Source organism: Dromaius novaehollandiae, chromosome 9, assembly GCF_036370855.1.
Source record: "Dromaius novaehollandiae isolate bDroNov1 chromosome 9, bDroNov1.hap1, whole genome shotgun sequence".
NCBI classification, from domain to species: Eukaryota; Metazoa; Chordata; class Aves; order Casuariiformes; family Dromaiidae; genus Dromaius; species Dromaius novaehollandiae.
The window spans coordinates 25,315,462-25,340,655 of record NC_088106.1 but is presented as its reverse complement, the minus strand read 5'-3'; the positions used below and the strand labels follow the sequence as shown (position 1 = coordinate 25,340,655).

At 50.7% G+C, this 25,194-nt stretch overlaps 1 protein-coding gene across 3 annotated transcripts in view; it reads right to left on the bottom strand.

The window, feature by feature from the left end:
- Positions 1 to 320: 320 nt before the first annotated feature.
- The window catches only part of ITM2C (integral membrane protein 2C), a 30,269-nt gene continuing 5,395 nt past the window's right edge, over positions 321 to 25,194 (bottom strand). For 2 of the 3 annotated variants that reach the window (XM_064516956.1, XM_064516955.1), the window contains exons 2-6: positions 10,689 to 10,826; positions 8,591 to 8,779; positions 7,231 to 7,341; positions 4,381 to 4,531; positions 321 to 2,809 (exon numbers count right to left, since the gene is read on the bottom strand). In XM_064516956.1, coding sequence (XP_064373026.1) covers positions 2,718 to 2,809; positions 4,381 to 4,531; positions 7,231 to 7,341; positions 8,591 to 8,779; positions 10,689 to 10,763 — 618 coding nt within the window. In that variant the 5' untranslated portion in view covers positions 10,764 to 10,826 and the 3' untranslated portion in view covers positions 321 to 2,717. Of the gene's footprint in view, positions 2,810 to 4,380; positions 4,532 to 7,230; positions 7,342 to 8,590; positions 8,780 to 10,688; positions 10,827 to 19,692; positions 19,712 to 25,194 lie in introns of those variants that run through there. The other variant, XM_064516957.1, reaches the window with a different exon arrangement.

The following is a 25,194-nucleotide window of genomic DNA, read 5'->3' as shown; positions in this document are numbered from 1 at the left end:
GAAAGTGCAGGAAAGAGCCCTGGGAACATCCTTAAATCGGCCACGTCCCTGAACGCAGCGGTCAGAGGAGGGAAGTCCTCTGAAGGGGCTTGCAAGCCCCGGACAGCTAGCCAGCCCTAGGAGCAGGGATAACATGCCCCTTCACAAACCTCAGTTTCTCAGCGACTTCCCGCTCCTGGGTCTCCCGAGGAAGCGCAGGGACACCAGAAAAGCAGACCTCGGGGTGCACCGGTCATGGCTCCCCTGCCTCCTCCGTGGCCGTCCCGCTGCCACCCGGAGCACCCTCACTTTCCACCCCGAATGAGCACACACTCCGCACAACAGAGGTAAAAGATTTTATTTATCCCATCGATGTTTCCTAAGAGGTAAGAGACCTACCAGACAAAATACACAGAGCATTTGTACGTTCTCTTTCTAGACAGTCGCGTCCTCGTCCCGTGAAACGTTAGCTCCTCGCGCAGAGCTACGGCCCACCCTGACCGCTGGGGATTGCACAGCTAGCGTACTCAATGCCAGCAAATTCATGCAGAGCTGGAAGGAAGGGGAGACGGTCCGTGTGCTCGCCCGGGCGCAGGCTTCCCCTCCCAGAAACAAAACAAATGCAGGGCTTAAATTTACCAGTTTCCTGTACTTCCACTACAAGAACCAAGCCTCCATCTCACTTGTTGCCACCCACTTTGCAACGGAAGGTTAGAGCTAAGAGCAAGTTATATCTGGAAAAGCACAACGGTACTATAGAAAAGCAAATGCCCCTCTGGCAGCGAGAAATTTTCCTTACCAACCTGAATGAAGCACTTGTGATTCTTCATTTTACATTAAGCTTAAGGCAGAACAAGACCAAAGCCGCCTCCTCTCTCTGTTTAAATTTAAAGTTTATGGTTGACTATACATTATACAAAAATCAATTCTCAGCCTCTAAGGATGTAATCCTGTTGTATTAGATGATCATTTTGAGATCCCGTTCTGTTTTTCATATCTTAGCTCACATCGTTATTACTTAAAAATTTTATACTAAAGTATATTCACTTTTTTGGTTCTGCTGAGTTAATGATTGTACTTGCGTTTCCTTTTCCTTTCTCTTTCTGAAACAATAAACTCATTTCAACAGATGGTGAACAAGTCCAGATTTGCTGGAAACCAATTAACAAGAACGTGCCAATTTGAAATTCACCCTGTTCTTTCAAGCCAAAAAAATGCCTGCATTTCAAGAGCCTAATTAATTTTAACTACATTTATGGAACAGAGGGAAGAATATATAATTGCTCTACAGTTTCTCCCTCTGATGATCAATAGAAATGCAGTTTTGTTCACACAATTTCTCTGCAGTGTATTGATCTGCTGAATCCTGGCCTTATACACATATCTGCACTACAACAGTGCCTGCAGACAGTGCGAACATGGCTACAGTAATTACCATCAAAACAGCTTTCAACAGAGGGGTTACACAAGAATACACTACTTCTCTCTCTCTAAAAACAAACAAAAAAATCTGCTTCTGCACATGCCGCTAACTACCAGCGCTGCTGCTGACACAGCTTCGTACGTACGTATCGTGCCCATCTACCTGCACGTGGGATCTCGACAGCCCAGGAAGAAAGACCTGTGTGAACGTAGCTGGTCCTCCCTCCTCTGACCTTCCCTGGAACTGGAGGTGGCCAGCACACACCCCGGCTAGAGGGAACTGCTGCTCCACCGGCTGAGACAAGGGACATCGGTGGAGTTTTGGCAACTCTCATCCCTCAGAGATTCACCTGTGTGGTTGGGCAAGTGACGGCAGATCTGCCGGGGACCCACAGATGCGATGTGTGTTAGAAGAAAGGCTGAGGAATCGTATTCTCCAGGTAACGCCACCCCAGTCAGCCAGGATTTGGGTCCCTTCACAGCGAGGACATGGAGAAGGACTTGCACCTCGTCCTCTGCTTCATGGCCAGGGTGCAAGGACGTTCATTCGTGTCATTCCCGCTCCATCTCCTCGCCCTGTGCCCTGGCCTCCTGCCTCCCCTGACACCAGCCAGGTGCGGAGCTCAAGAGGGGCCCACCACAGTCGGTGGGTGACCCACGCACAGGGGGAGACCACCCGGCGGCAAGGGAGGAGTCCAGGAGACGGTCACGGAAAGAGCAGGCAGAGGCTGCTTCCCACGGTGGGGACCTGGTCTTTGGGGAGAGAGCACACTGCAGGCTAGGACCACCATTACGTGGTTTGGGCAGAAACCCTCTCATCTGCTGAGCTTTCCAAATCACACTGATTGTAGCCTCACAACTACATGTTTCCTCAGCACATCTGATTACATGTTTCTAGTCATTACAGCAGCATCGAAACGGTAGCCCTCCTTCTGTGGTGCACCTCGCGTCTCTGCGCCACGGCAGCGTCAAAGCATTACGCCAGCCAGGAAAAGAGCAGCCATTTCCAGTGCTCCTGTCCCTCGGCCTCCCCTGCTACCCCTGCGGTGCTGAGGAGGTTGCTTCTACTCACAGGTCATCTTTGATCACTGCATAAATTTAAGCCCAGCAAAACATCTCAAGTAGGTAGTACAGAGAGAAGAGAATCCACTGCAAGGCCACAGCGGACCCAAGAAGTTAGAGCTGCACAAGCAGGAGAGGGAGTAAAAAAAAAAAAAAGAGTAATAGGGGTTATTGTGTCTAACGAGAGGGCTGAGAGCATTTGTGTGCGTGTGTGTGCAAGCAAAGCCAAGGAAAAGTACAGCTGGACAGGGGCTTCACGACTTCTTGCAGATAACAGTTTCAACCACAAAAGTGTTTTCAAAGTGACGAATGCGATGACAGCTTCCAGCCTCACGTCGACTTATACCTAGAAGAGATTAAAAAAAGAGAGTGTGTGGGGGGGGAAATTCAACAAGTACTAATTTACAAGAGCTGCATGAAGTGGAGGAAGGAAAGCAGAGGAGACGCAACCACTGAACACCGAGATGCAGAAACAACACAGCCCCTATAGAAAGCAGCAAACTCTAGTCTCCTAGATAACATGGCTGTTCTTCCAGAGGCCACCGGCCTGCAGTGAGAACCACCATGAGCTAATGGAGCCACATGGAAACGGCTGATGTCAATTGACAGCACCTCAGCGTTGCACTTGTGGAGGCAAGAAACCGCATCGTCCCCTGCGCCCCTTGTTACCACCAAAGCACCCTCGGATTTGCAGCCAGAGCCACTCAGGTTCTTCAGTCAGTTTTAGTCAAAAACGACGAGTGCAGCTAACTGAAGCCTTCCACTCAGTGTACCGATCCATCCTGTTTTGACGAAGGGTCTACAGGACATTCAGATGAGCGGATGGGAGAGGGCAGCAACTCCAGCCGGCACGGCTGCACGTGGCAGGGGACGTCCATCCACCACCCAGGGGGTCTGATGCACGGGAGCAGCTAACACCATATGCGCCCCAGAGCTACGCGTAGCGCAGCAGGCCGGCCAGAGGCAGGGCGAGGTGGCACACACAGCTGGCAGGCAGAAACCCTTCCACTCCCTACCGACACCTATCAGCATCTCGCAGCTACAGCGTCTTCTCGATACCCGGGGAAGTGCAAACAGGTCGAGAGAGGAAGGCAGGCAGGGCGATTCCCCCGAGCCGGACGCACAGCTTGCATGCCACATGTTTGCCACTGAGCGCTTGCATGGAGGTGGCGCAGAGGGAGGCAAAACCCAAAAGTCTGTGTCTCCCACTGGAAAAGCCACCAGGCAGTACAACCATGGTGACTCCGGCACCCACAGGCTCTCAGCACCCTGCAGCTTCCCCAGAGTTTCAAACTGAGCACAGGTTAACATCTCCAATGAGGCTTTAAACACCCCAGTATCTAAAAACAAATACACACAAATACTGAGATTAAAGAGTTTTTGCAGCAACATTGACATCTGTATATAAGATGCATATTGCTGATTTTCATGAAATTGCTATCAGGTAGTCTAAGGCTCCCTCTTCACCACTTTTTCAATATTACTAGGAACCCAATTAATTAAAGGCAATTTGCAGATCTAATCTACTCTGAATAGCTGCCACTGAGGCGGGTGTCTCCATCAGGGAAATTTTCCAAGCAGTTCCCAACAGCACTGCCATTAGTTCAGCCCCAGAGGCCCACGTGTAAATGAATTGCTGGCTCCTGCAAGCACTTTTATCAATGTTTCTATTAGGCTGATAGACACAGCAATAGAAATACTTAAAATAGCCAGCACTCGCTTGCAGTAGCATTGCCACAGATGTGGGCACAGCTGGATTAGTGGGGAAACATCTTAAACGGTCTCCCATGGGCTTATACTCCCAGGGAAACCTCCTCTCTGGCCATGAAGAGGCCAGCACGGCTGTAAACAGCAGATAATGACTGCGGTGCACTGGGGAGGTGGGTTGCGGATGGCCAAACATGGCAAGGCTCTTACGTCGCCTCGCACTCCTCCGCTTCAGCCGGTAAGTCTCCTTGCCGCTGCAGAGGCGGTAGATGAAGGAGCCGAGCTGCTCCATGTCCCGGACGTGCTCTGTCGCGATCATCTCCTCCTGGATTATGTATGTCTGAGGCAGGTACGTCCCCTTCTGAAATGACACCGTTCCGTCAAAATAAAGTGCAGTCATTGCAGCGATGTGACGTGATCTCCCATTCATTAAATTACTGGAAGGCTCAAACTCCCCTTGCCGAGGCTGGCTAACCTGCTTCCCTGTCCCCGTGCTGTAACCGCCCAATGCAGTGAGCGCCCAGACGGGGCACACAAAACACACTGGATCCAAAAATCGAATACTCACATGTAGGGGGCAAAGTCATTGCAGGATCACCATCGTTATAAACTAAACCATGTTTCACAGGAGGGAAGGCTAGGCTGAGAGCAAAATGAACCCATCTGGAAAGGGATCGGGGTTCAACCAACATGCCAGAAACTCCATCAAAAATGTGCATTTTACATTTGCTTCAAAAGACAACCCCCCCCCCAACCCTGCTCAGACTCCAACAGTGGCACAAGTTTTCCACATTTCCCCCTATTCCTTGACTGGTTCAGCCCAATCATGAATATAACAGTTTCCTACCCTGGCTTGCAGGAATGGGGACTAGAAATGTCCTTTGGGCACCACACTGAGCAATGACGCTCTGCTGGGGAGTGCTGAGCAATCGGGGAAAAGGCAGAATTTTGCACTTCTCAATCACCCCCACAAAAGTGAAGACTCATTTATGGTCCCTTCCACTTAAGAAGATTCAAAGAAATAAAAGAATTAACAGACTATGAAAAAGAGGTCAATATAAATATCACTGGGAGGAAAAGCAGGCAATAATAGCATAACTGCAAACATCATCTCTGCCTTCCACCGCAGGACTGATTACCTCCATACAGACGCACCAGGGAACAGGCTGGCTTAACTTCGCACCATGATGCTGGGCTGGCATAACCTACGGATCAATGAAACTCTCCCCTCGTGCTGGAGAACTAGTCTATCAGTGGAAGTTGGTACTACGCTAACACAGCAGCTCTGTAAGAGTTTGAACATTGATTCTCTGTGGGAAACTGCAGGAGAGGGCACACGATGCGCGGTCATCGGCACAAGCTGTCGCATCAGAAGGTTCATCACAGGGCTGGGGTTCAGGATTTGCCGTATCCTTGGCATGGTGGGAGGGGTTGAGAGAGGACACAATCTATTCATTCCCTTCAGCCTTTTAGATTTAAATAGCTCTGGGAGCTGAAGCAGTCAGTTTGCTTTTCCATCGCAGGACTGTGTGACAAGCACGACACCGTCCAGTCTCTGCAGAGTTTCAAGAAAAATAGAGCTTTAAACAGGTTACTCAGGGCTCAACCCAGTCGGGCCTTGAAAACCTTCAAGGGCGGAGGCAGCACATCATCTCCGGGCAGCCTTCTCTACTGCTTGACTGTCCTCAAGGTGGAAAACTTTTTCCAAGCTCGAGACCAAGCTAAACACTTAAAAATATTGTCTCCAAGGTGCACGTTAAAAACTGCGTAGACAGGTTGGACACCTACCCATCCAAATAACCAGTGAGCCATTTCAACCCACATCAGCTTTCTACACTCTTTTAAGAATCAGACACATAAGACCAATTTAACTATATTTTTATCCCCTTAGTAATTTAATCCCTGTTAAAGACCAGTATTATTTTTGTTAACTGTGATCTTATGTTTATTATTCTAAGTGCAACCAGCGTTCCCAATTTCACACTTTTTTCGGAGACTCTGCTGTCAGCCTGTGTGATCCAGGCTCTTCCATTTTCTTCTGCCCCAGGGACCGGCCTCCTGCCACTGTCAGAGGCTGTGGCTGGCTGGGAACGAGCTGTAGATAAACGTGCGCTGTCCCCCAGAGGGGTTCCCAGCCCATCTACCAGATGGTCACAGAGGATGAAACCGCGAGGACTGCTGGCAAACAAAGCGGGAGCGTGACGAGGACTGGAGAGCAGGCATCTCTCAAAGGAGGGATTACCAAAGTTCCCTTGGAGGCACAACGTTTTGCCCCTCAGCCTAACCCTGCAAAGTCCACCACACTGCCCGCTGCAGCAAGTGCAATCTAGGGAACGTGAGAATGAGTTAGATCTTTTTGTTGTTTTAAACAGACCGTCAAGGACGGTAGCAAGAGACGCTGACTCTCAGTGCTTTGCTGGACCTGCAGAAGACCCTACCTGAGACAGATATGCGCCTTCTGCAATCCTGCAAACCCTTCTCCCACAAATCTGGCTTTGTTCCTGCTGTTAAGATGAAACTGTGCTCTATTTTGAGAGGGCTGTTTTGGGTCACTGCAATACCCCGGCACAGGCTTCTGAACTGAAAGTAAATGCCGGGACTAAACTTAGTTAAGGCCTGCTGTGAACAAAACCATTGTTAGACCAGGCGGTGCGTTTCAGCCCTCGGTGCAGCGCAGGGAGCAGCACCGAGAGGCCTCGCGCCTTGCGAGATATTGAGAGCTCTGCAAGCGGCAAACTTGCAGCTGCAATTGTGGCTAGGGTGAGAGGGAGAGAAAATATTTTTTGCCTGGTTCCTACTATCAGTAAACACCAGAAAGAAGGAATCTGTTGCTTCTCCATGTCACCCTGGCCAGATTCATCCCTCATACCAGTGTGTTGCCTGCAAAATTAGTATTTCAGCTAAAAACCCTGAAGCCATTGCTGAACATGAGGACTTAGCCCCGTCAGGGCCAAGGCTTATTCTACAGACACAGCAGTTTCTGCTTCCCAGGCGTTTCTAACCAGCACCCAGGAGCCAGTTCAGGAGAAGCATACAAAATAAAGACAATGCCAGCTGTACCTTCACGTTAACCAGCAGCTCCCACAGGTTGCGCGGAGGCATCACAATCGTGGTGTTCAGCTCGATGACATAGCATTTATCCAGCGTTATGTCATGGTAAGCCGTCAGGCCCTGCGTTCCAGGCACAGAAATCGAGGAGTTAAGCACTTCTCGATGAAACATTTCCACGCAGGTGTGTGAAAGGAGGCCGAGGTGAGGAACAGGCCAGGGAAGAGGTATCCTTCACGAAGCAGGGTGCCTCCCAGGACAGCAGCCTCAGATCCCCCCGAGATCTCACCAACAGTGCTACCCCCTTCCTGGCATCAAAAACGCCCTTCAACCGCCTTCGCCTCCACGCTCAGCCCCCCTCAAAAGCTCTAGCAAGAGATGCAGCGGAGAAAGAAATGTCCAGGGCTGCAGGACTGACAGCGACACAGGGGGCGACGGGGCCGCAGAGCCCCGCGCTGCAGCGGCACAGGGATGGGGCTGGGCGACGCGCAGGGAAAAGAAACGCGGCCCCCACGTCAGGACCGGCACGCTCGGCAGCCTGCAGCCAGACCCCCGAGCTACGGTAAAGCAGCGCAGCTCCGAGGACGGCAGCTGTTTGGCACCAGCGAGGCCTCTGGCTCCAGCTGGCCCTCTTAGCCTTGCAGAGCTCACCGAGATGCTCTTCGGACTACCCAAAAATGAACTGGAAAAATCTCCCAGTATTCCTGGGGACAGGAATAGCACCAACATGAGACTTAGGGAGGCCTCTTCATTGCAACAGCCAGTAAAAGGAAGGCAAAGCCCCAACACAAAGAAACGATGACAGAGCGTAATCAAAGCCGCGCTGTCTCTGGGAGGCTGGGGAGAGGGCCTTCAGCACCGGGAATTACGAAGGAAAACTAAAACTTCCCTGCAATCGAGCACACTGCCACCTTCCCGCCTCCGCCAGGCGAGGAAGCACGTGCACTGGGCTGAAGGCTGGTGATTACCTGCCCCTCCCACTGCTGCGTTAGCTGCTCAGAGAGCAGAGCCTCCACGATGGGCAGCCGAAGCACCAGGCCTTGAGCATTTCTAAGCTCTTAGATGGGGACTGGCCTCACACTCAAATGTTAAACAGCCAAAACAGAAATTCAGGGAAGACTGTAAATTGCTTTAAGCAACAAATCCGTCTGAGGAACTCGCTACCAAGGCATAACAGGCAAGGCAAGCAGGTTGGAAAATCTCAAACAGGCCTTGGGAAGGAGGACACTCAATAACGAGATCACTGGAGACCTACGTGACACTAGCGACTGCACCACACCATGAGCACCATCATGCCAGCACACCCCAGCTCTTGCCCTCCTCCTCCACCCTCCGCTTCACACCCCATGGAGGCAGCAAGAGATATTCTTACTCGCTGGAAGTCATGGATGATATCTGCAGGGTCGCTCCCTCCAAACTGGGGTACAGGCACGTTGATTTGCTCGTAGTTCTCCTCAAGGTAAATCTTGACGTCTTCGTGCAGCTCCAGCTGCCCTTTGAACGGCGAGTACAGGGAGTCCTCGTAGAGGACGCCGCAGTGGAACACGCTCTCGCGGGGAAGCTGTGGGGATGAGACCGAAGGGCAGACGCCGCACACGTACGTCCCCACATCCCATTTGCAACCACAGCAAACACTGGGAGAAAGCTAAACATACCCATTTCAGCCACGGACACTTGGGAATGTTTCAAGATCATCCTATCAGCTAGAAAATGTTTGTGATGAAGGTGGGGCAAAACCCCCCTGTGGCATGTCCAGGACCTCTGCCTCCTATCCAAGCAGCACTGTCTCCCTTCCCACTAGCCAGATCCAAATGGATTAAATTCCCTGTGGGATTCCACAAGGGGTAATTCAGAAAGGCAAACTGCCAGTCTTAGATGTTATATCTGGGTTATTCACATCCCTCCATAGATAATTTCCAGCAACTGCATTTTTCCACACAGGGTATATAAGCTCGTGATGAGCAAAGCACCATTTCTAAGCGCACCTATAGCATGTACGTTGCAAAGGCACCAAAACCAGCAGCAACTTTGCCTCACTATAGTACTGGAGCTGCTCTCACCAGCAGCCCAGGAGCACAGGCTGCAGGCCGGAGAGCTAGCACAGGGCGAGGGATGAAGTCTGGCCACTAGGATCACAGGTAGCCTTTGCAGACCTGGAACAGAAAGGCCCTAGAGCCTTGGTCCCCAAAGCACCTCTGTCCACGTGTGTAGGCTTTGCTGTGCCATTGGATATAAGCTGTGCTTTGGTATCACAGGCAGCCAGAGAGAGGCTGAGACTAGGAGGTCCCAAATGGACCAGCTGCTGCTTTCCAGCACCATGCCACGTTCTGGCCCACCACCTTTTGCTTGACCACAACCAACACCAAGGGCTGTCCACCACCCAGCCAACAACCCAACCTCAACATCAGGGCACTGCCACCTCTTCATAAATGAGCGTCTCCACTAAAGGCACAGCAAAAGGGCCCATCACACGAAAATGTGTGTGTGTGTGCGTGTTTGCGGGAGGGGATGAACAGCTCTACATTTCTCTTAAAGGGTTTAAAGATCAGTTATAAATAAGCCTGGGTAATAAAGAATTTATAGGTCTGAAAACAAAGATTGCAGATTAATTTCACAGCAATAAAATTTATAAAGCAAGGCAGCACATAAAACAAGACTGTACTGCTGAGTGGCTAAGTGCTGGCTACAGAAACCCTGGCAGTCAGACCGAGCCCACCTTGCCAACCTGGGCGAGCTCATTCACTAACAGCTGCTCTGCAGCAGAACGAGGGCTTAAAGCAATGCTCTGGGGTTTCTTGGGTAATCACTCGGCAAGCCACAAAGCTCAGTAGTTTCCTGCCTAAAAAGAAGCTCTGCCTTGTCTCATTCCTAATGTTTTGACCCACTGCTACTTAAATTCACAATGCTGCCTGCGCAGTGCTTGGGCTAGGCTAGGCTTTGTAAAGACTGCTCAGAAGAAGAGCTGCTGAATTTAACTAGGTTGAGGGCCCAACTTCTGTAGTCTCTGACCTAGTTTTCTAAATCTATTCTCCACTTGCTTTATTAATAGCGATACCTATTTTTGTTATGCGTAGGGTTTTGCTGTGCTAGGGCTCAAAACAAAAAATAGGTTGCAAAAAGATGCTGTGTCTTGCCTGTACTGCTCTGTTCTCTCCAGGGCTCCCTCTCCCCCCACAAGAAGCCACTCTTTAAAACTGGTTTAGAGCTAACAGCAGTAAGGTTGGGCTTACAAGGTAGAACTGGCAGTATATTTTTATGGAGTTATAAACAAGGGGGGGAAGAGGAGAATTTCTGTGAGACCCTTCCTGGCAGTCAGACGGAGGTGAGCCTGAGCCTACCGCTTCAGGCATGCCCCATTTCTCAGAGCACTGCAGGGCCTAGACGTCCCGAATTACGACAATGTAAAGCAATAAGTAGCACCTCCTCTTTCAAAGGCTGGAGTAGTTCAGGCCTTGCAGACGCTCCCATACCTGGGCGACGAAGAAGTATCTGTACACATACATTGATGCGAAGACCAAGCCAAGGAGCAGCACGAGGAGGCCCATGGTCAGGTAGCACACCCCGCTGAGCGATGCCCTCCGGCCCTGCACCGCCGCAGGCGGCTCCTCCTGCCAGACAAGGACAGAGCGTTAGTCAGCTAACTACAGGTGATGTATTACAACTTATTACTCAAAGCCTCTGCAGGAGTCTGTGGTGTGCAGCTGGAGAATGCAGGCCACGGTCCTGCAAAGTGACCTCCCATGTGACAGCTCACTCTGGCAAGGACACTTTTATACACTTACGCCTCCCACTATCTCCTGTGTGTGTGTGTACATATATATATATATATACATGTGTGTATGTGCGCGCACGCATGCTTGTCTGTGTACATACACATGTATATGCATACTTTACTTCCCATCAACTGCTCAAAATGAAGTCAGGCTTTCTTCTTGTGGGTGATGGGGATCAACCAAAAAAAGGAAATCAAGGAGGAGGACCAGGTCCGCAGAACTAACAGTTAACTGACTGGTGAATGTCTTTGCACTTCTATTTATGACCAAGATTTTTGTTAAAATGCTGCCACTGCTGCAGCATTTTTCAGGGGAAATTTTTGAGGTGGGAATTACTGGTTTCAGACAGGGACATATCAGCCATGGTGAATGATTGTGCGAGTCCACCCAAACAGCTATGTCGACTGCCTTAGCTTCATTTTCAAGCTCCAGATTCCTGCACACCTTCCAGGAACATGCAGGACGGTCACAGCATCACAGGAAAATAAATCTGCCTGTTTCAGAGTGTTGCCTGATGGGCAGGAGTCAGACCACCTCATTACACCCCCCAAAAAGAGGGGCCTGGAAAGGACAGCTTACCTCCTGGGGACCAGTCATCCCTGCCTAAGATGCTCTTATTTTTACAACCAAAATAACTCTCCAAAATGTGAAGCAGGAAGATGTAAGGCCTTTCAGAAGCAGATGAAAGAAACAGGTTCAGAGAAACCCCCGTTTTCAGGCAGAAAAGTTCAAAGCTACCCTGAGCAACGCCGGCGGACAGGGGCGATGGCCCAGCACCACGCCTGCAGGGCCACCGCGCGCTCGGCAGCCGGAGCCGAAGCGCTTGCTTAGACAGACGGTCCCTTGGTGGCCAGCTAGGCAACGTTAAAAGATGGAAGACCTGATTTAAAAGAAAACAACCACCCCTCATTTCTAAGATCTGTCATTTCTAGATCTCATTTCTAAGATCTATCACCCGCAACATCAGCAAAGGAAGAGGGGTTTCTGCAGAGTAACACGGCCAAAGCCCCCCTTGCCCCCCGCAGAGCTGCAGCTCACACGCGGCATAAATCACGCTGCAAACAAAACGCCACCAAAGCTGACTGGCACCTGCAAAGACCAAAGAGCTTTGGGAGAGCTTCTGTCCCAGCACCCTTCTGGGAGAAATTAATCTATATTTCTTTCCCCTTCATCCCAGCTTTCGAAAGACCTGCAGCACCTCGATCCCCTGCCAGCTCCCTACACCAAAGCATCAGTGCTTAACCAATGCTTCGCTGCTCCTCCTGCAAATAAGGGCATGAGAAAGGTGAAGAATACCACTACTTTAAGTTCACTTTCTCTCTTTCCTTCCCTTCCCTTCACAGATGAGGGCCAGCAACTATGACAGATCACTCACACAAAATCACATTCATCAAGGAAGTTTAAAGGCTCTCTGACCAGAGCTGCTGGGGTGGGAAAGCCACGCTCCACATCAAGCGCTCCATGAAACCAGATTTCCCCCGATGGCTGTCAGCAGAGCAGCAGTGCAGGCGCCGGAGGTGAAAGGGAAAGGAAAGCTCCCGCTGCTAATGCTGAGGCCGGGCTGAGAAAACACTAAACGCTCCACAGATGAGTTACACCCAGAAGACGCCAGATTCCCAGGCGGATAACGTGCCACTCGCTTCCTCGGCAAACTGCAAGTGCTAGCTCCATGGGGAGATTCAGGGAGGGGGCCCAGGAGGACACGGCAATCAAAAAAATACGCCTGCTAAAAACAAAAACCTGGTCTGAAGAACAGGAGGGAAGGGCTAATAAGCCCGTACTTCTTTGCTGTTTGCGAGAGCAGGTCTGTGCTCTTTGCACAGCCCAAGACACAGCGAAGCCTCCTGCCCCTCGCTGCAAACGCAGACGAGTTCGGGTCTCTACAAAGCATTCCTGACTTGGGGAGAAATGCCCAAGTTTGGCATTTTGGGAAGAGGTGAGGGAAGCTAAGCAGAACTTTGTCCTCGGAGAAGCTAGAAAATGCCAGAAAAAAATGAAGAAAACTCCTCAAATTCTAAGGGAGGAAAGGAAAACTCAACAGCAACCATTCTGATGGAACAGAGATTAAGGCGCTGAAGTTATAAATCCTGTCAGCCAGGCTAAGGGGGACAATTAACCACAATCCCACCACATACTGTGTAAAAATCACCTGCAAAAACCTTCACTACCATTCGCCTTTCTTCCCCGCAGCCCACCAGATTAAAAGGCCACCAGGCAAGGAGCAGCCTTTGCCACTGCGAATGAAGCGCAACTTAAAAGCAACTAATCATAAAGTCAATAGGCATCTGAGCTTCAGGCTGGAGGCGCTTCCGACGCTGAGAAGCTGTGGAAGGAACGACTTGCTTTTAACAACATTTCACCCAGGATGAGAAACCTTCACCAGACTGGAAAAACCCATGAAGCTTCTTCCACAGGCTATTGCCTTGCTCCTGACACAACATACGTCCTTCCCAACAGGACGGCCGCTTCCTGCGGTCGAAACGTGAACATAAAAAAAAAAAAAAACAAAAACAAAAAAACCCCCACCTTCACAGCTGATTCCCATCTGTTCTTGCCTGGCTCCCTTACAGGGAAGCAGTTTTCCCTTAAACTAAGCTTATGATGAAGGGAAGCAGGCCATGCCAGCAGTCGGATGCAGGAAAAACATATGCACTAGGAAGAAGCAGGACGCCAAGGGCAAACACAACCACCCACCGCACGCAGGCTGCCCTGCAGATTTTGCAGCTCTGGCAGCATCGCTATCCTTCCTCCATTTCTGCCACGGAGAAAAGAAGGATATTCAACAGCCTGGTTCTCCTGGAACGACGATTATGCCTTTCAGCCATTCATTTGCATTGAGGATAAAAACCAAAATATTAACATGCAAAAATGCTGTCTGACGACGTTCACCAGATGTTTAACAATATTCCGTAACAATTCATCAACCACACGCTCTTCTTGCAACAAGTCACCCGACTAATCTTCGTGCCTCAGCTACCCCTGTTATTTCCAGCCAAGAGAGCCGGGAAAGGGCAGGGTCACAAACGGCACTGGACAGAGGCAGGGACAGGCACGTCAGTGCAGCAGATGGGCTTTTCTTTTTCTTCTCCCTTGTTGGAAACTCTTCTCAAACATGACATATCAACAAATGGGCATACTTAAAAAAAACACGACAGAGAAAATAAAGTCCTTCCTCCCCAGCTTGGGCTGTGTGGAGAAGGAGCATTCACGTGTTCCTCCACGACTGACCAGACATAAAACCGACAGCCACAAGCGAACCGAGCGGCTTTTTGCCGGGGGAGTGCGTCCACGCGCCGCTGCGGCACCAGCAAGGAGGGAGCAAAGGCAGACGCGGGGCTCGGCCGAGCTCCCCGCTGCTGCGATGTCGGCTGGGGAGACCCTGCCGCATCCTTTCCTCCACGGCGAGGGTCACTCGAGGGTGCCCCGCGGGTCCCTGTCTCCACGTGAGGGGACCCGGCAGGGACACACGCCCATGCCATGCGCTCACGGGGCTCCTGACTGCACCAAAAATGCTTCGTGCCGCCGGCGAGGGGCAGTGGCGGCCCCAGCGCGCAGTCCTGACCGGCCAGACACATAACTTGGCCGCGGCCCGCGGGCGCCAGCGCTCTGCCGGCGTCCCAGCCCAGGGGTAAGCTAGGAACTCCTCTTCCTGGGTCAAGCAGCCTCTTCCAGACGCGCCAGTGCCCTGCCGGCTCGCAGGCGGCGGGCACGCGGTGGGAGAGGAGGAAGTGGTGATGCAGGCCGCTTGGAAGAGCAGGCTGGAAATTAGCCCAGCGAAGAAAAAATGCCGACTGAGCCCTGGGGGATTTTCTTCAGAACTTCAGGGCTCTCTGAGGACACGATAACGGCTGGCGTGCTGTTACCCGCATTACCGAAAGGCTGAACAGCAGCTCTACTGCGAGAGGCTGGGGGAGAGACGCCTGGGCCGCGCTCTGCAGGCGCTGCCACCGGTCCCCAGCATGAACGTCAGGTCCAGCAGCCAGAGGAACACCAAGCAGGGGAAGCACCCCGTCCGCTGGTGCCACCCGCCAGGTCCCACCAGCAAGGCCTTGGGCAAAGCAGCCCCAAAGCCGCACAGCGCATTGGGGACGGGGGAATTACGCTGGGGAGCGAGGCTGGTTTCACCAAGAAGGGGGTGTCGGGGTACCGGTGCTGCTGTTGAGAAGCCGGGGAGGCTCGCACCAGCGGTCCCACCGCCTGGAGGACATCCGACTGCACCGGGTTCCTCTCCAAGAAGCAGCCAGGGTTGAGCGGCGCACGGATGGGAAGTTTCAGTGTCGGACTAGCTGTCGGCAAAGCCCGGTGCAGCACCCAGTTCCCTCGGCTGCTGCGGGGATCTCTGACATTGCTTAGAAAGGCCTATTACAAAAAATAAGCATTTGACTCGGTCGCTGCTTCCTCACCAACCTGGGGCTGAAGATGACAAACACAAGTGAGGAAATCCAAGGTGCTGTGCCATGCCTTGCTCCCTCCAAAGCCATACGCCACCTCAGCGGAGAGGGGCTCAGCTCCATCCCTGTTCACGGGCTCTCTTCAGCTTCTGAGACCATCCTGTCTGCTTTGCTTTGCCAGCTGCTGCCAGGCGATCCAAACGGGGCACCTAACCACTCCTCCGGAAAAAGAGTTAAGTGCATTCAGCTTTTCTGAGCTTATCAGTTTTCAGTAGTCCATTCCCACCAGGATGACATCTAATTACACCGACAGAGAAACAGCACATTCATCATTTCCCTCAAAATCTGCCACTTTCTGTTCGCTCTGGGATTCGAGCCATTCTCCTTTCACTTCTGCATTATATGCAATGAGTGTAAAATAGGCACATACATTCATATCAATAACAGTATTCAAATAAGCCTAAAGCCAGATTTGCTTGTACATATCTAGCTGATTAACAGATGCATTTGTCGAGTTCTCCATGAACCATTTTCTGCCTACATTTATGAAACATGCAGATTTGCAATCTTTCATTTTAGATCTAGCAGGTCCTGATGAACAGAGGCCACAGCTTGGCAAGTATCTAAATATACACCTCCGACGAGAAGCTTGCGGAAACTAAAAATAGCAGACGTGATTCCGATGACTGACAAGCGAGGAGAGAAATATGATACAGGGTAAATACTCGGTGGGACACAGTTTTGAGAGGAATGCTATTGAAAGGAAGGAACATGGTAATGGAAAGTCATCCCTCTCAAGGAAGCCACTTGTTGTTCCAAGGGAAGAGCACGAGCTCTCGAAGAGGAAGGTGCGCTCAGTAATTGCAGCCACACCGCAGGCAACCGCAGCTTCCTCAGAGGGAGCAGGTTCTGAGAAATGCACATCAGAAAATGCAACTGATCTTGCTCTTTACTAATGTCAGGCAACCAAAGGCCAAAACGGGAAAATAAAAAGAACTTCAAGGTCTCCATCTCCAGGACAGTCTCACATTCAGGTTCGAAATCAGTTACAGAATTTAAGGACCTACATTAACACTACCTCCATTGACTTTAGATGGAGGAGGGGAACCCACAGAACTGGTTACTCTTAAATTGTAATGCTGCCTCAGTTGGTGTAACCTGGTGTGCACTGACCTCTCCTCTGATGCCCCAGACTCAGCTTTCAGTATAATCTTTCCTGGGAGAGGGACACGCACGTTCCTCTCTGCCCGTGACGCAAACCCTCCCGTCACCCCACCAGCTGCGCCCCACACGCAGGGGCCGGGCACCGCTGGCCCGCGAGCGCAGCGCTGCTGCTTTGCACAGCAGGAAGCACCAGAGAGTCCATGGCATAAACACAGGACAAGGACGCCCAGGTCTAAGAGACGACCGCTCTCATCTTCAGGTGTTCAAACGCAGAGGCGCTTGGTGGCTACCAGCTCCCAGGACCCACCAGAGGTAGTCGGGGCTCAGGACTGCAGCAATTGCCAACCTCTAGCTCTGCAGACGAGAATGAGAGACTGCGTGCAGGGAAAAGGCAGATGCATGAAGACAGGCAGCGGAAGAGGGGAATTATTACAAGAAGGCAGCTCACCCCTGAGCCCACTCAAGCATCTCCCACCTTCCAAGAAGTCTCCTCTGCTAGACGAGAAAGAATGAGTCCTGGCCCCAAAAGCAGTTGAGCTTGGAGGAAGAAAGGGAGTGAAATCAGGAGAAATACCAGGTGACACTAAGTGGGGAACAGTGCCTTGGCTACTGCCTTGGGAGAGACTCATAGGGGCCGACGCTCAGCGCCAGCAACAAAAGGTCTATAAGCAAGCTGGGTACCTGCAACAAAATAGGACAGCCATCCCAGACTGCAAAGCATTTCTGAGGCTTTAGGGAAAAAAGTGTGTGCATGTATATATGTATATATATACACACACACACGTATGTGGCATACAGTCAATAGGGCATACAGTTTCCAAGGCAACCGAACTTCCAGCGCACAGGACCTGAGCAGCGCCTGTGCAGGGCCGTGCAGCAGCATTGCCACGGGAACGCAGTCGATGGATTTTGGACTCAAAGACGCCCAGAATCCAAAAAACAAAGGCTGTAATTAAGAGACTATCGCAGCCAAAGACAAAAAGGTTGCAATAAGTGAATCTCATTACATCTCTGAACGACGCTGCCACATGTGACGAGCAACAAAGCCACCTGCCCCAGGAGCCACTTCGCAGTGCTGGAAATTAGAATATCAAAACCAGCCACTGACTAATTAAAAACTACGGCTTTGTCGCTATATGACAAAGACAGCAGGATGTTAAAAACACAGCCTGGCATGTGGGAGCTCTCAAGTGCTCAGTGATCATATTTTCGTTCCCCCCGGTCAGCAAGAGAGATATGGACCTCCTCTTTTCGCCTTTTTCCATCTGATTCTGGGACTAAGGGGCTGTTTCTTCTCCCTCTTTGCACAGAGGTGAGGAATTCGTTTCCATAAGGTTTTTATTTTATTTCTGGCAGAGGCACGACAACTTCCAGCTGCAGTTTCTCCAGCCTCCCTCCCCTATCTCCCGGGAGCAAAACTGTTCAGGGCATGAGCAGAGCCAACAAAGCCCCGTGTAAGAAAAGGGCCGTTCTTACGAGGCGCATAGCTCGAGCCTCGCACAGCACAGGCAGGCACAGGGGAAATAAACGGCTGTGAGAAGAGGCAAAAAAAGTCCCAACCCAGGTGTTTCACAGTCTGAATGCCAAAATACAGAGCGTGATAAATGCGGCCTGATTTCCAGAAGCCACCCACCCACCCCAGCCCCGGCAGGGCAGCGGCACTGCTGCCGCCGGTGTGAGACCCGTGAGCGCTCAACGCACCTCGCCTGGGGGAGCAAAGAAGCAAACGCAGCCATTTTTTTGCAACCCCGATGTGGGAGGTGGTATTAAAAGAGTGTTTTCCTCAGGAGCACAAGCAAGGTTCAGCTCTGGCATCGGCTCTCAGAAACCAGCCAGAGCAATGAACGCCAAAAGGCAGTGCAAGCCAGAGAGGAGCAGGGCGGCTGCTCGGGGGTGAGAGGGCTCTTCAGTCAACGGGCTGGCAAAGTCACGGAGACTTCATTCAGACACGTGCATGTGGGAAGATCCCTGACACCTTAAAACACCTCTTCAACCTGCAACAAAAACGTTCAAGACACCGAGGAACCAAGGCAAGGAAACGCCAGCAGCTTCCACTCTGCTTTTAGCGCAGCTGAGCCTTCTTCCTCATCCCCAGTGAAGTAAAGAGCGACTGCTACTGCAGGGTCTACAAAACCACCCTGCTTTAGTCCGCTTTCAGGCGTCACTAGGAAAGCCATCCACGCCTGGGTGTCCGTTGTACCGGCACGGCCTCTCCTCGTGCTTGAGTTACTGCACTCACGGGAGGATGCAATGGTCCTTTGGGCTCAACGCGCTCAGGAAACAGCTCTGGGGAAGGACGCAAAAGGGCTAGTTTTATCCATATGCTCAAGTCTGTGCCAAGCTATGAAAAGGTCTAAGGCTCCACAGTAAGAAGCCTAAAATACAGGACATCCTGCCAAAGCAGCAAGCTGTCACGTGGCAGGACAGCAGGACCGAGCACTCGGAAAGGAGCTGGACACACCTCCACTCTCACAGCCAAACACTTGCTTTTTCCCAAACCCAAACTGGACGATCACTCTGATATGCAACACCCACCGACCTGCACAAGAGAGCAGGGAGTCCTGGGCACTAGTCAAGAGAGCTAGTATCTAAGTTTACAAAAAGAGCAAATATCATGTGCTGTCTCATCACATCTGAAAGCAGAAAACAGGGCAAAGAGGAGTCCTGCACGCGTGGAAAGGTTCACACCATGCCACGCCAAGCTATCCGCCCACAGCTGCGAATGCTGATGGAGCGAGGGCAGGGGGCATCTTCTGAGAGGATCAAGAGCAAATTAGCCATTCTGGCTGTCCCAAAGGGCCAGGCAAGCTCTGCTGACCTGGCTGTGACACACTAAGCCCTTGCTGTCCCTAGTGCCCACCTCACTCTTCTGCGAGAGGCGACAGATCCCTGGGCGGGCAGGCAGCAGCACGCGGCTGCACCCGCGACGTGCAGGACCAGGAATAGCTGAGGCACAGGCACATGCTGCCTTCACGGCTCTGCTGATGGGAGAGGGGAATTAGTGCCTTGAATCAGCACGGTTTGCTCAAAGAAGAGGTCCAGAGTGGCAGAGTCCGGAGCTTCCCCGAGCTCAAGCTGAGGCACCTAAACAAGAAATCAGATTTCCAAGCCACAACATTTCCTGCTCCCTACAAATCAGGACTTACACAATGTCAATCCGCAAAATGAAATCACTGCTCCCTTTTGGAAATGTGACAGCGATTATCTCTACTCCTCCCGCAGCAGCATCTGAAAACCCTGACAGAGTCGGCCTTACACTTGAAAATTCACCACGTAAAGAAACAGCGTCTGGTTTAACAACAGCAAGAGAGAGGCCATGCCAACTCTTCTTGGTTTTATTGTTCAAACTGATTTGGAAGGTAGGCCACAGCAACAAGGAAGAAAACTCTGCAAAGCAAATTCAGAAAGATGGATTAAAAAATAATAATAATAACCAAAACAACCCCCCTCCCACAAACCCTACCAGCTTGTCCTTCCCCAAACTCTAAGAGCACTAGCATTACAAAAACGCCAAGGATCCCACACATCACCTGGGAATCAAACACCAGACCAGAAGGGAAAATGCCTTTTCTATCTCCTGTAAACCCACTGATGCCCAAAGACTCAGTAGCACAAAAGCAGGGATTGCAAAAATGCACACAAGGACAACTCATCCTCCTTAAAAGCTCAGTTTTTCCAGATCCGTAATTGCTTTTCTCTGCGGTACAGGAGCTTCCCTTGCAGAGCAGCAAGGCACTGTAACTACCAGCCCATCTCTCCCCCGAACAGTCACAGGAATAGCACAGTGCAAGGACAGATCGGAAAGCTGGCGTCCTGCTTATCGCAGGGACGGGCTCCTTCCAGCAGATAAAGGAGGGTTCCTGTCCCGTGCAGAGGGCCCATAGTGTTACAGTATTAAGACATTCAGCACATGCAGCTCAGCTTCTGCCTCTCGCTTTCATCTGGTTCATTCGTTCCTTTTAAAACCACTGTCTTTTAAAGACATTTCTTGGTTATCAGTGTTTCTGTGCATCACCAACACTCAAGGCAGGCAAGCAAATCGTTCCGTAAACACCACCTACATGCAAACCAACCACCAAACCACAGAATCGCTGGGGCTGGCAGGGACCTGTGGAGATCATCTGGTCCAGCCTCCCTGCTCAAGTTGGTCACCTACAGCAGGTCACCCAGGACCGTGTCCACCTGGGTTTTGAATATCTCCAAGGAAGGAGACTTCACAACCTCTCTGGACAGCCTGTTCCAGTGCTCAGTCACCCCCACAGTGAAGAAGCATTTTCTTAAGTTCAAGTGGAACTTCCTGTGTTTCAGTTTGTGCCCGTTGCCTCTCGTCCTGTCACCAGACACCACTGAGAAGAGTCTGGCTCCATCTTCTTTACGCCCTCCCATCAGATATTTATACAGATTAATAACATCTCCCTTAGACTTCTCTCCAGGCTGAACAGGTCCATGTCTCTCTCGCATTGGGGAGCCAGCACTGGGTCTAGCACTCCAGATGAGGCCTCACCAGGGCTGAGTAGAGGGGAAAGACCACCTCCCTCAACCTGCTGGCAGTGATCTTCCTAATGCAGCCCAGCATACCACTGGCCTTCTTTGCCGCAAGGGCACGTTGCTGGCCCACGTTCAACTCACTGAAAGCTGTATTGACTTAAGATCCCCTGCAGCTTTTGAAGAATATACACCTTTAGATGGAGAGTTCAAGATTTCCTGTCTCTAGCTCTTTAATCTGCATCTTTTTGCTGAAAGAGAGCTCTGTGTTTCCAAATTCAGTAGCATTTAACATTTCTGCTAGAAATAGTAATTCTCTCTCTTAAGCTGCCCCTCCAGTTTTAGCCAGATCCTTTGTCATGCTCAGATGGAACGTCAAATATTAATGCCTGGAGTCCAGTGCTTCACACAAGCAGCTACTCAAGTCCAGCATTTCACTGGAACGAGCCCTGTAAGGGACAGGCTCTCCAGCAATGCTTCTGCAATTCAGTCCTTCTCCTCCCCTTCCAAGACTCCCTGAAACCACAGAGAACCAGCGACAATGCTTCTTTTTAAGCTGATGGCCCCATACAGGTCACAAAGAGAAGTCACTTCAGCCCACGGGGACATAGGAGGGTTGAGAAAAGGCCAGGAAAAATCTTCTGATACAGGAGTCAGTTTCCTGAAATCAAGACCTACTGTGTTCAGATCCTTAAATCAAGACTTCAACATGGTGAAAACACCCATGCCCCAGAAGCATGAAGCCAGGACTCTGATGCCTGTAAACAAATCAAGACAGGCATAGTCAATGCACTTAGCTGCCAGCTAGTTTTTCTCCTTCTCTCTGCATTTACAGCTTGCTTTGAAAAAAAGGTCTGTTTAAAAGATTTTTCCTCATATTCCCTTCCCCAGACATCTGCCTTTTATCTCATAGCATCCTGCAGTGAAGTTGCTCATAAAAATGAACACAGGGAATTAGGATCACACTGGCACAACTGCCAGCACCACGCTGGGGCCATCCTGCTTTTAACGGGCAGCAGAGAGCCCTGCGCGGCCCGATGGAGCTGCTGCTCCTGTGCATACCGCAGGGTCGACATCGTGGGCACGCAAAGCCCTGGCCAGGGCACTGCTTTTCTGCAGCATCGGTGCTTACAACGTCCCAGTACCTCCCGTACAGCCAGGAAGGCCAGAAGCAGAGCGGCACAAAATGTTGTGCTCACATTAGCTGTCACCTGCAAGGGAAACCCACATCACCAAGGAAACGAAGGAGGCTGGCAAAATGGCAGGGCTGGTGCACAGGAAAACCAAAGCTGCTGGATTTTTCTGAGGGCGGGAGCACACCCTGAGCACGAAACAAGCAACCCTGTGGCTCCGCTCTGCCGAGACGGAAAGGTCACGCCGTTCCAGCCGCGAGAAGCAGACGCGTCGTTACGAGATGCATTTGCTGCATCCCAGACGAACAGGAAGGGCGCGATCCAAAGCCCATTGAAAGGAGGAGTCTCGTGGAGTCCCGGGGCAGCGGGATGAGATGAAAGGCATGCAAGCAAAGCCCAGCAGCACTGAAAGCAACAGCGAAACACCAGTCACAGTGCAGGACATCACTGGGTGCGCACTGGAAAGTCCCTCACAGCGCTTGTGCCTTTAACCCACTGCCAAGGCTTTTACTGGGCTGCTGGTACCTGCAGGTACGGCTCTCTGCAGGTACGGCTCGAGTCCTCCCCGGCTCCCCACCTGTGCACAAAGCACGTCAACCTCACCGGTTACATCCAGCAGTCAAGGCCCTGAGCAGATGCCATCTCCTCCTGGTGCTCATCCTTCTGGGAAACAGCAGACAAGTACGATCACACGTGCCGTTCTCAGAACGGTCTTCTCCAGGCACATCACGACAGGCTGTGCTTCCTGCTTCTCTCTGAAAAGGTTTATGTGCAAGCGTGTTTCCCGATGTACACAGCCATCTTCCCATCCTCGGCAACCTGCCCTGGATCTCCGCAGACATCTGACGTGGCGCCCAGGCTGCACCAGAGCATTCGCCGTAAGACGTTTCACCTCCGGTCGGCAGGGACGAGCGTTTAGCAGAGATCTTGACGAGGACAACTGAGTAGCTGGTCTTCATTGCGTACAAAGTCAGGAGAATCAGCGATGTCTTTCTCCCCCTATTTTAGCATTTACCCCTCAGAAAGCAGAAGATTTTAATGAAACCCCTTCTCCTCTGGCTCCTGTGCAACCACTACAGAATATTTAATTACTAATATTAGAGTGGTTTACAAGAAAGTACCCCCAAAAAAAACCCCAAACCAAATTTGGACTGAAGAGCTATCGCCACCTGAGTTTTATCTGTTCCTGTAGATTTAACAAATACAAATAGTGTATTTCCCCGTACCATGAAGGACATATGCACATATATTTATTTCCATTTCAGACTGTAAACCTGGAATTCAATTAAAACTCACTGAATGCTATTTTACATCAGAAAATATTTTTCAACAAGTATGAAAAATTATTTTGCTGACTGCATAACCTCAAACTGTCTTCCACTCAAGGCTGCTCCATTCTCCCACCTTCTAATGACAGGAAGATTGCTTTTATTACAAGCCCTTAAAATGTTGAAATTGCCTCAAAATTACATGGATTTTCTGATTGTTTAAATTGCTTATTCTTGCTAACTCAAACTGAGCTGCACAGCAGAGAGACGCAAGGTACCTCACACGGGATCTTGTGTCAGACCTCCTCATCTACCACCTTTGGGGACACATTAGTGTCACAGACATCCTCCTGCGTGCCACATCACTGCACTTACAGAGAACCTGCCAAAATTCATAAGCTGTGGAAGCCCCAGTTGAATCATTTCCCAGCTCTGCCTCCTATCACTGGGATTGAAGTTCAGAGATCAAAAGGGCCAGGAATGCCGAGCATCTTGTTTGCATGCCACCAATGCCATTTTGCTGCAAGGCAGCTAGAGCAAGACACACGCAGACAGGAATTACTGGCAGCACAAGGGCGTACTGCAAGACGGCCCAGCTGCTGAAAGATCAGCCGCACGAGCTTGATGCGTTACGAAGGTGCAGGCTCGCTTGGCCCAGCGAAGCACAAACTACACCCAGGAGACCGTTACCCAAGAATCTAGTGTCCCAAATATCCTGAAAAATAACTCCAGAAAGATCACCTTCTTGTCAGCAGGTGCACTCCCTGAACACCGGCATGTCTCCCTGGCTCACTGCAGCCTGCTCCTGCCCTTTCATTACAGATCTTACACCAATTTGCTTCCATGTCCACCTGCTAAACTTCAGAGATCGCTGAAGAATTTGTTTGAAATTCACTTTTTTAAGTTCCTTTGTAGACTACGTGGACTTCAAAGAACAACACAGCACTCCCCAGAGTCAAAAAAAAAAAACCCAAGGCAATGAAAGGAGCCCCAAAAATAGTATTTGCTATTCAAGCCAATTTCATTCACCTGGCAGGACCTGAATCGGAATGATTTTGATTGCTGGAGTCTGGCAAAATTAATGATGGAAATAAGTTTCTGTTACATTTTTTATTAATTTTTTAACTCTTGTTCTCATCGAGCTAATGAGGAGGAGCCAGGTCCTGCCTGAGCTAGCGCGTGATCAGCAGAATAAACGACTTCCCACTTGCAGAAAGCTGCTTTCATGGCAGTGTGAGCCAGAAGTCCAGCATGATGTTTAACTTTCAGACTGCCTTTTCAGGGTTTGACATCAAAGATGGGAAGAAACCAACCACCTCCTTTGGTCCGTAATTAAAAAAGATGAAAGTCTGGAAATCACTGAGGGATCATAGTTGGCCACGTTCCCATTATAGGTTCCTGTACGGTTTCTAGGGAGGTAGATTAATAGATGCAATAACAATACACGGAGCACATTCAGACCCTGACAGCACATTTAATAGAGTTAGAAGCACATCAGTGCATGATGTTAGAGATCGTTACAATATAAGCAACTCCTTGAGCTCTCTGTAAAATTGAGCAGTCTACTAAAAACGATTCCCACCCTCTCGGTAAGGCACAAGAGGAGGGATGCTCAGCAGTGAAGAATACAGAAACGCCATTTAAATCTCATGCTCTGATATAGAAGTGTTTTAGCAAGACAGACCCAATTCCATGGGTCAGGCCATCCATGGACAAAGCCTTCCCTCTGTCTTATTTACGCCAGCCAGTCCATCCTTACGGA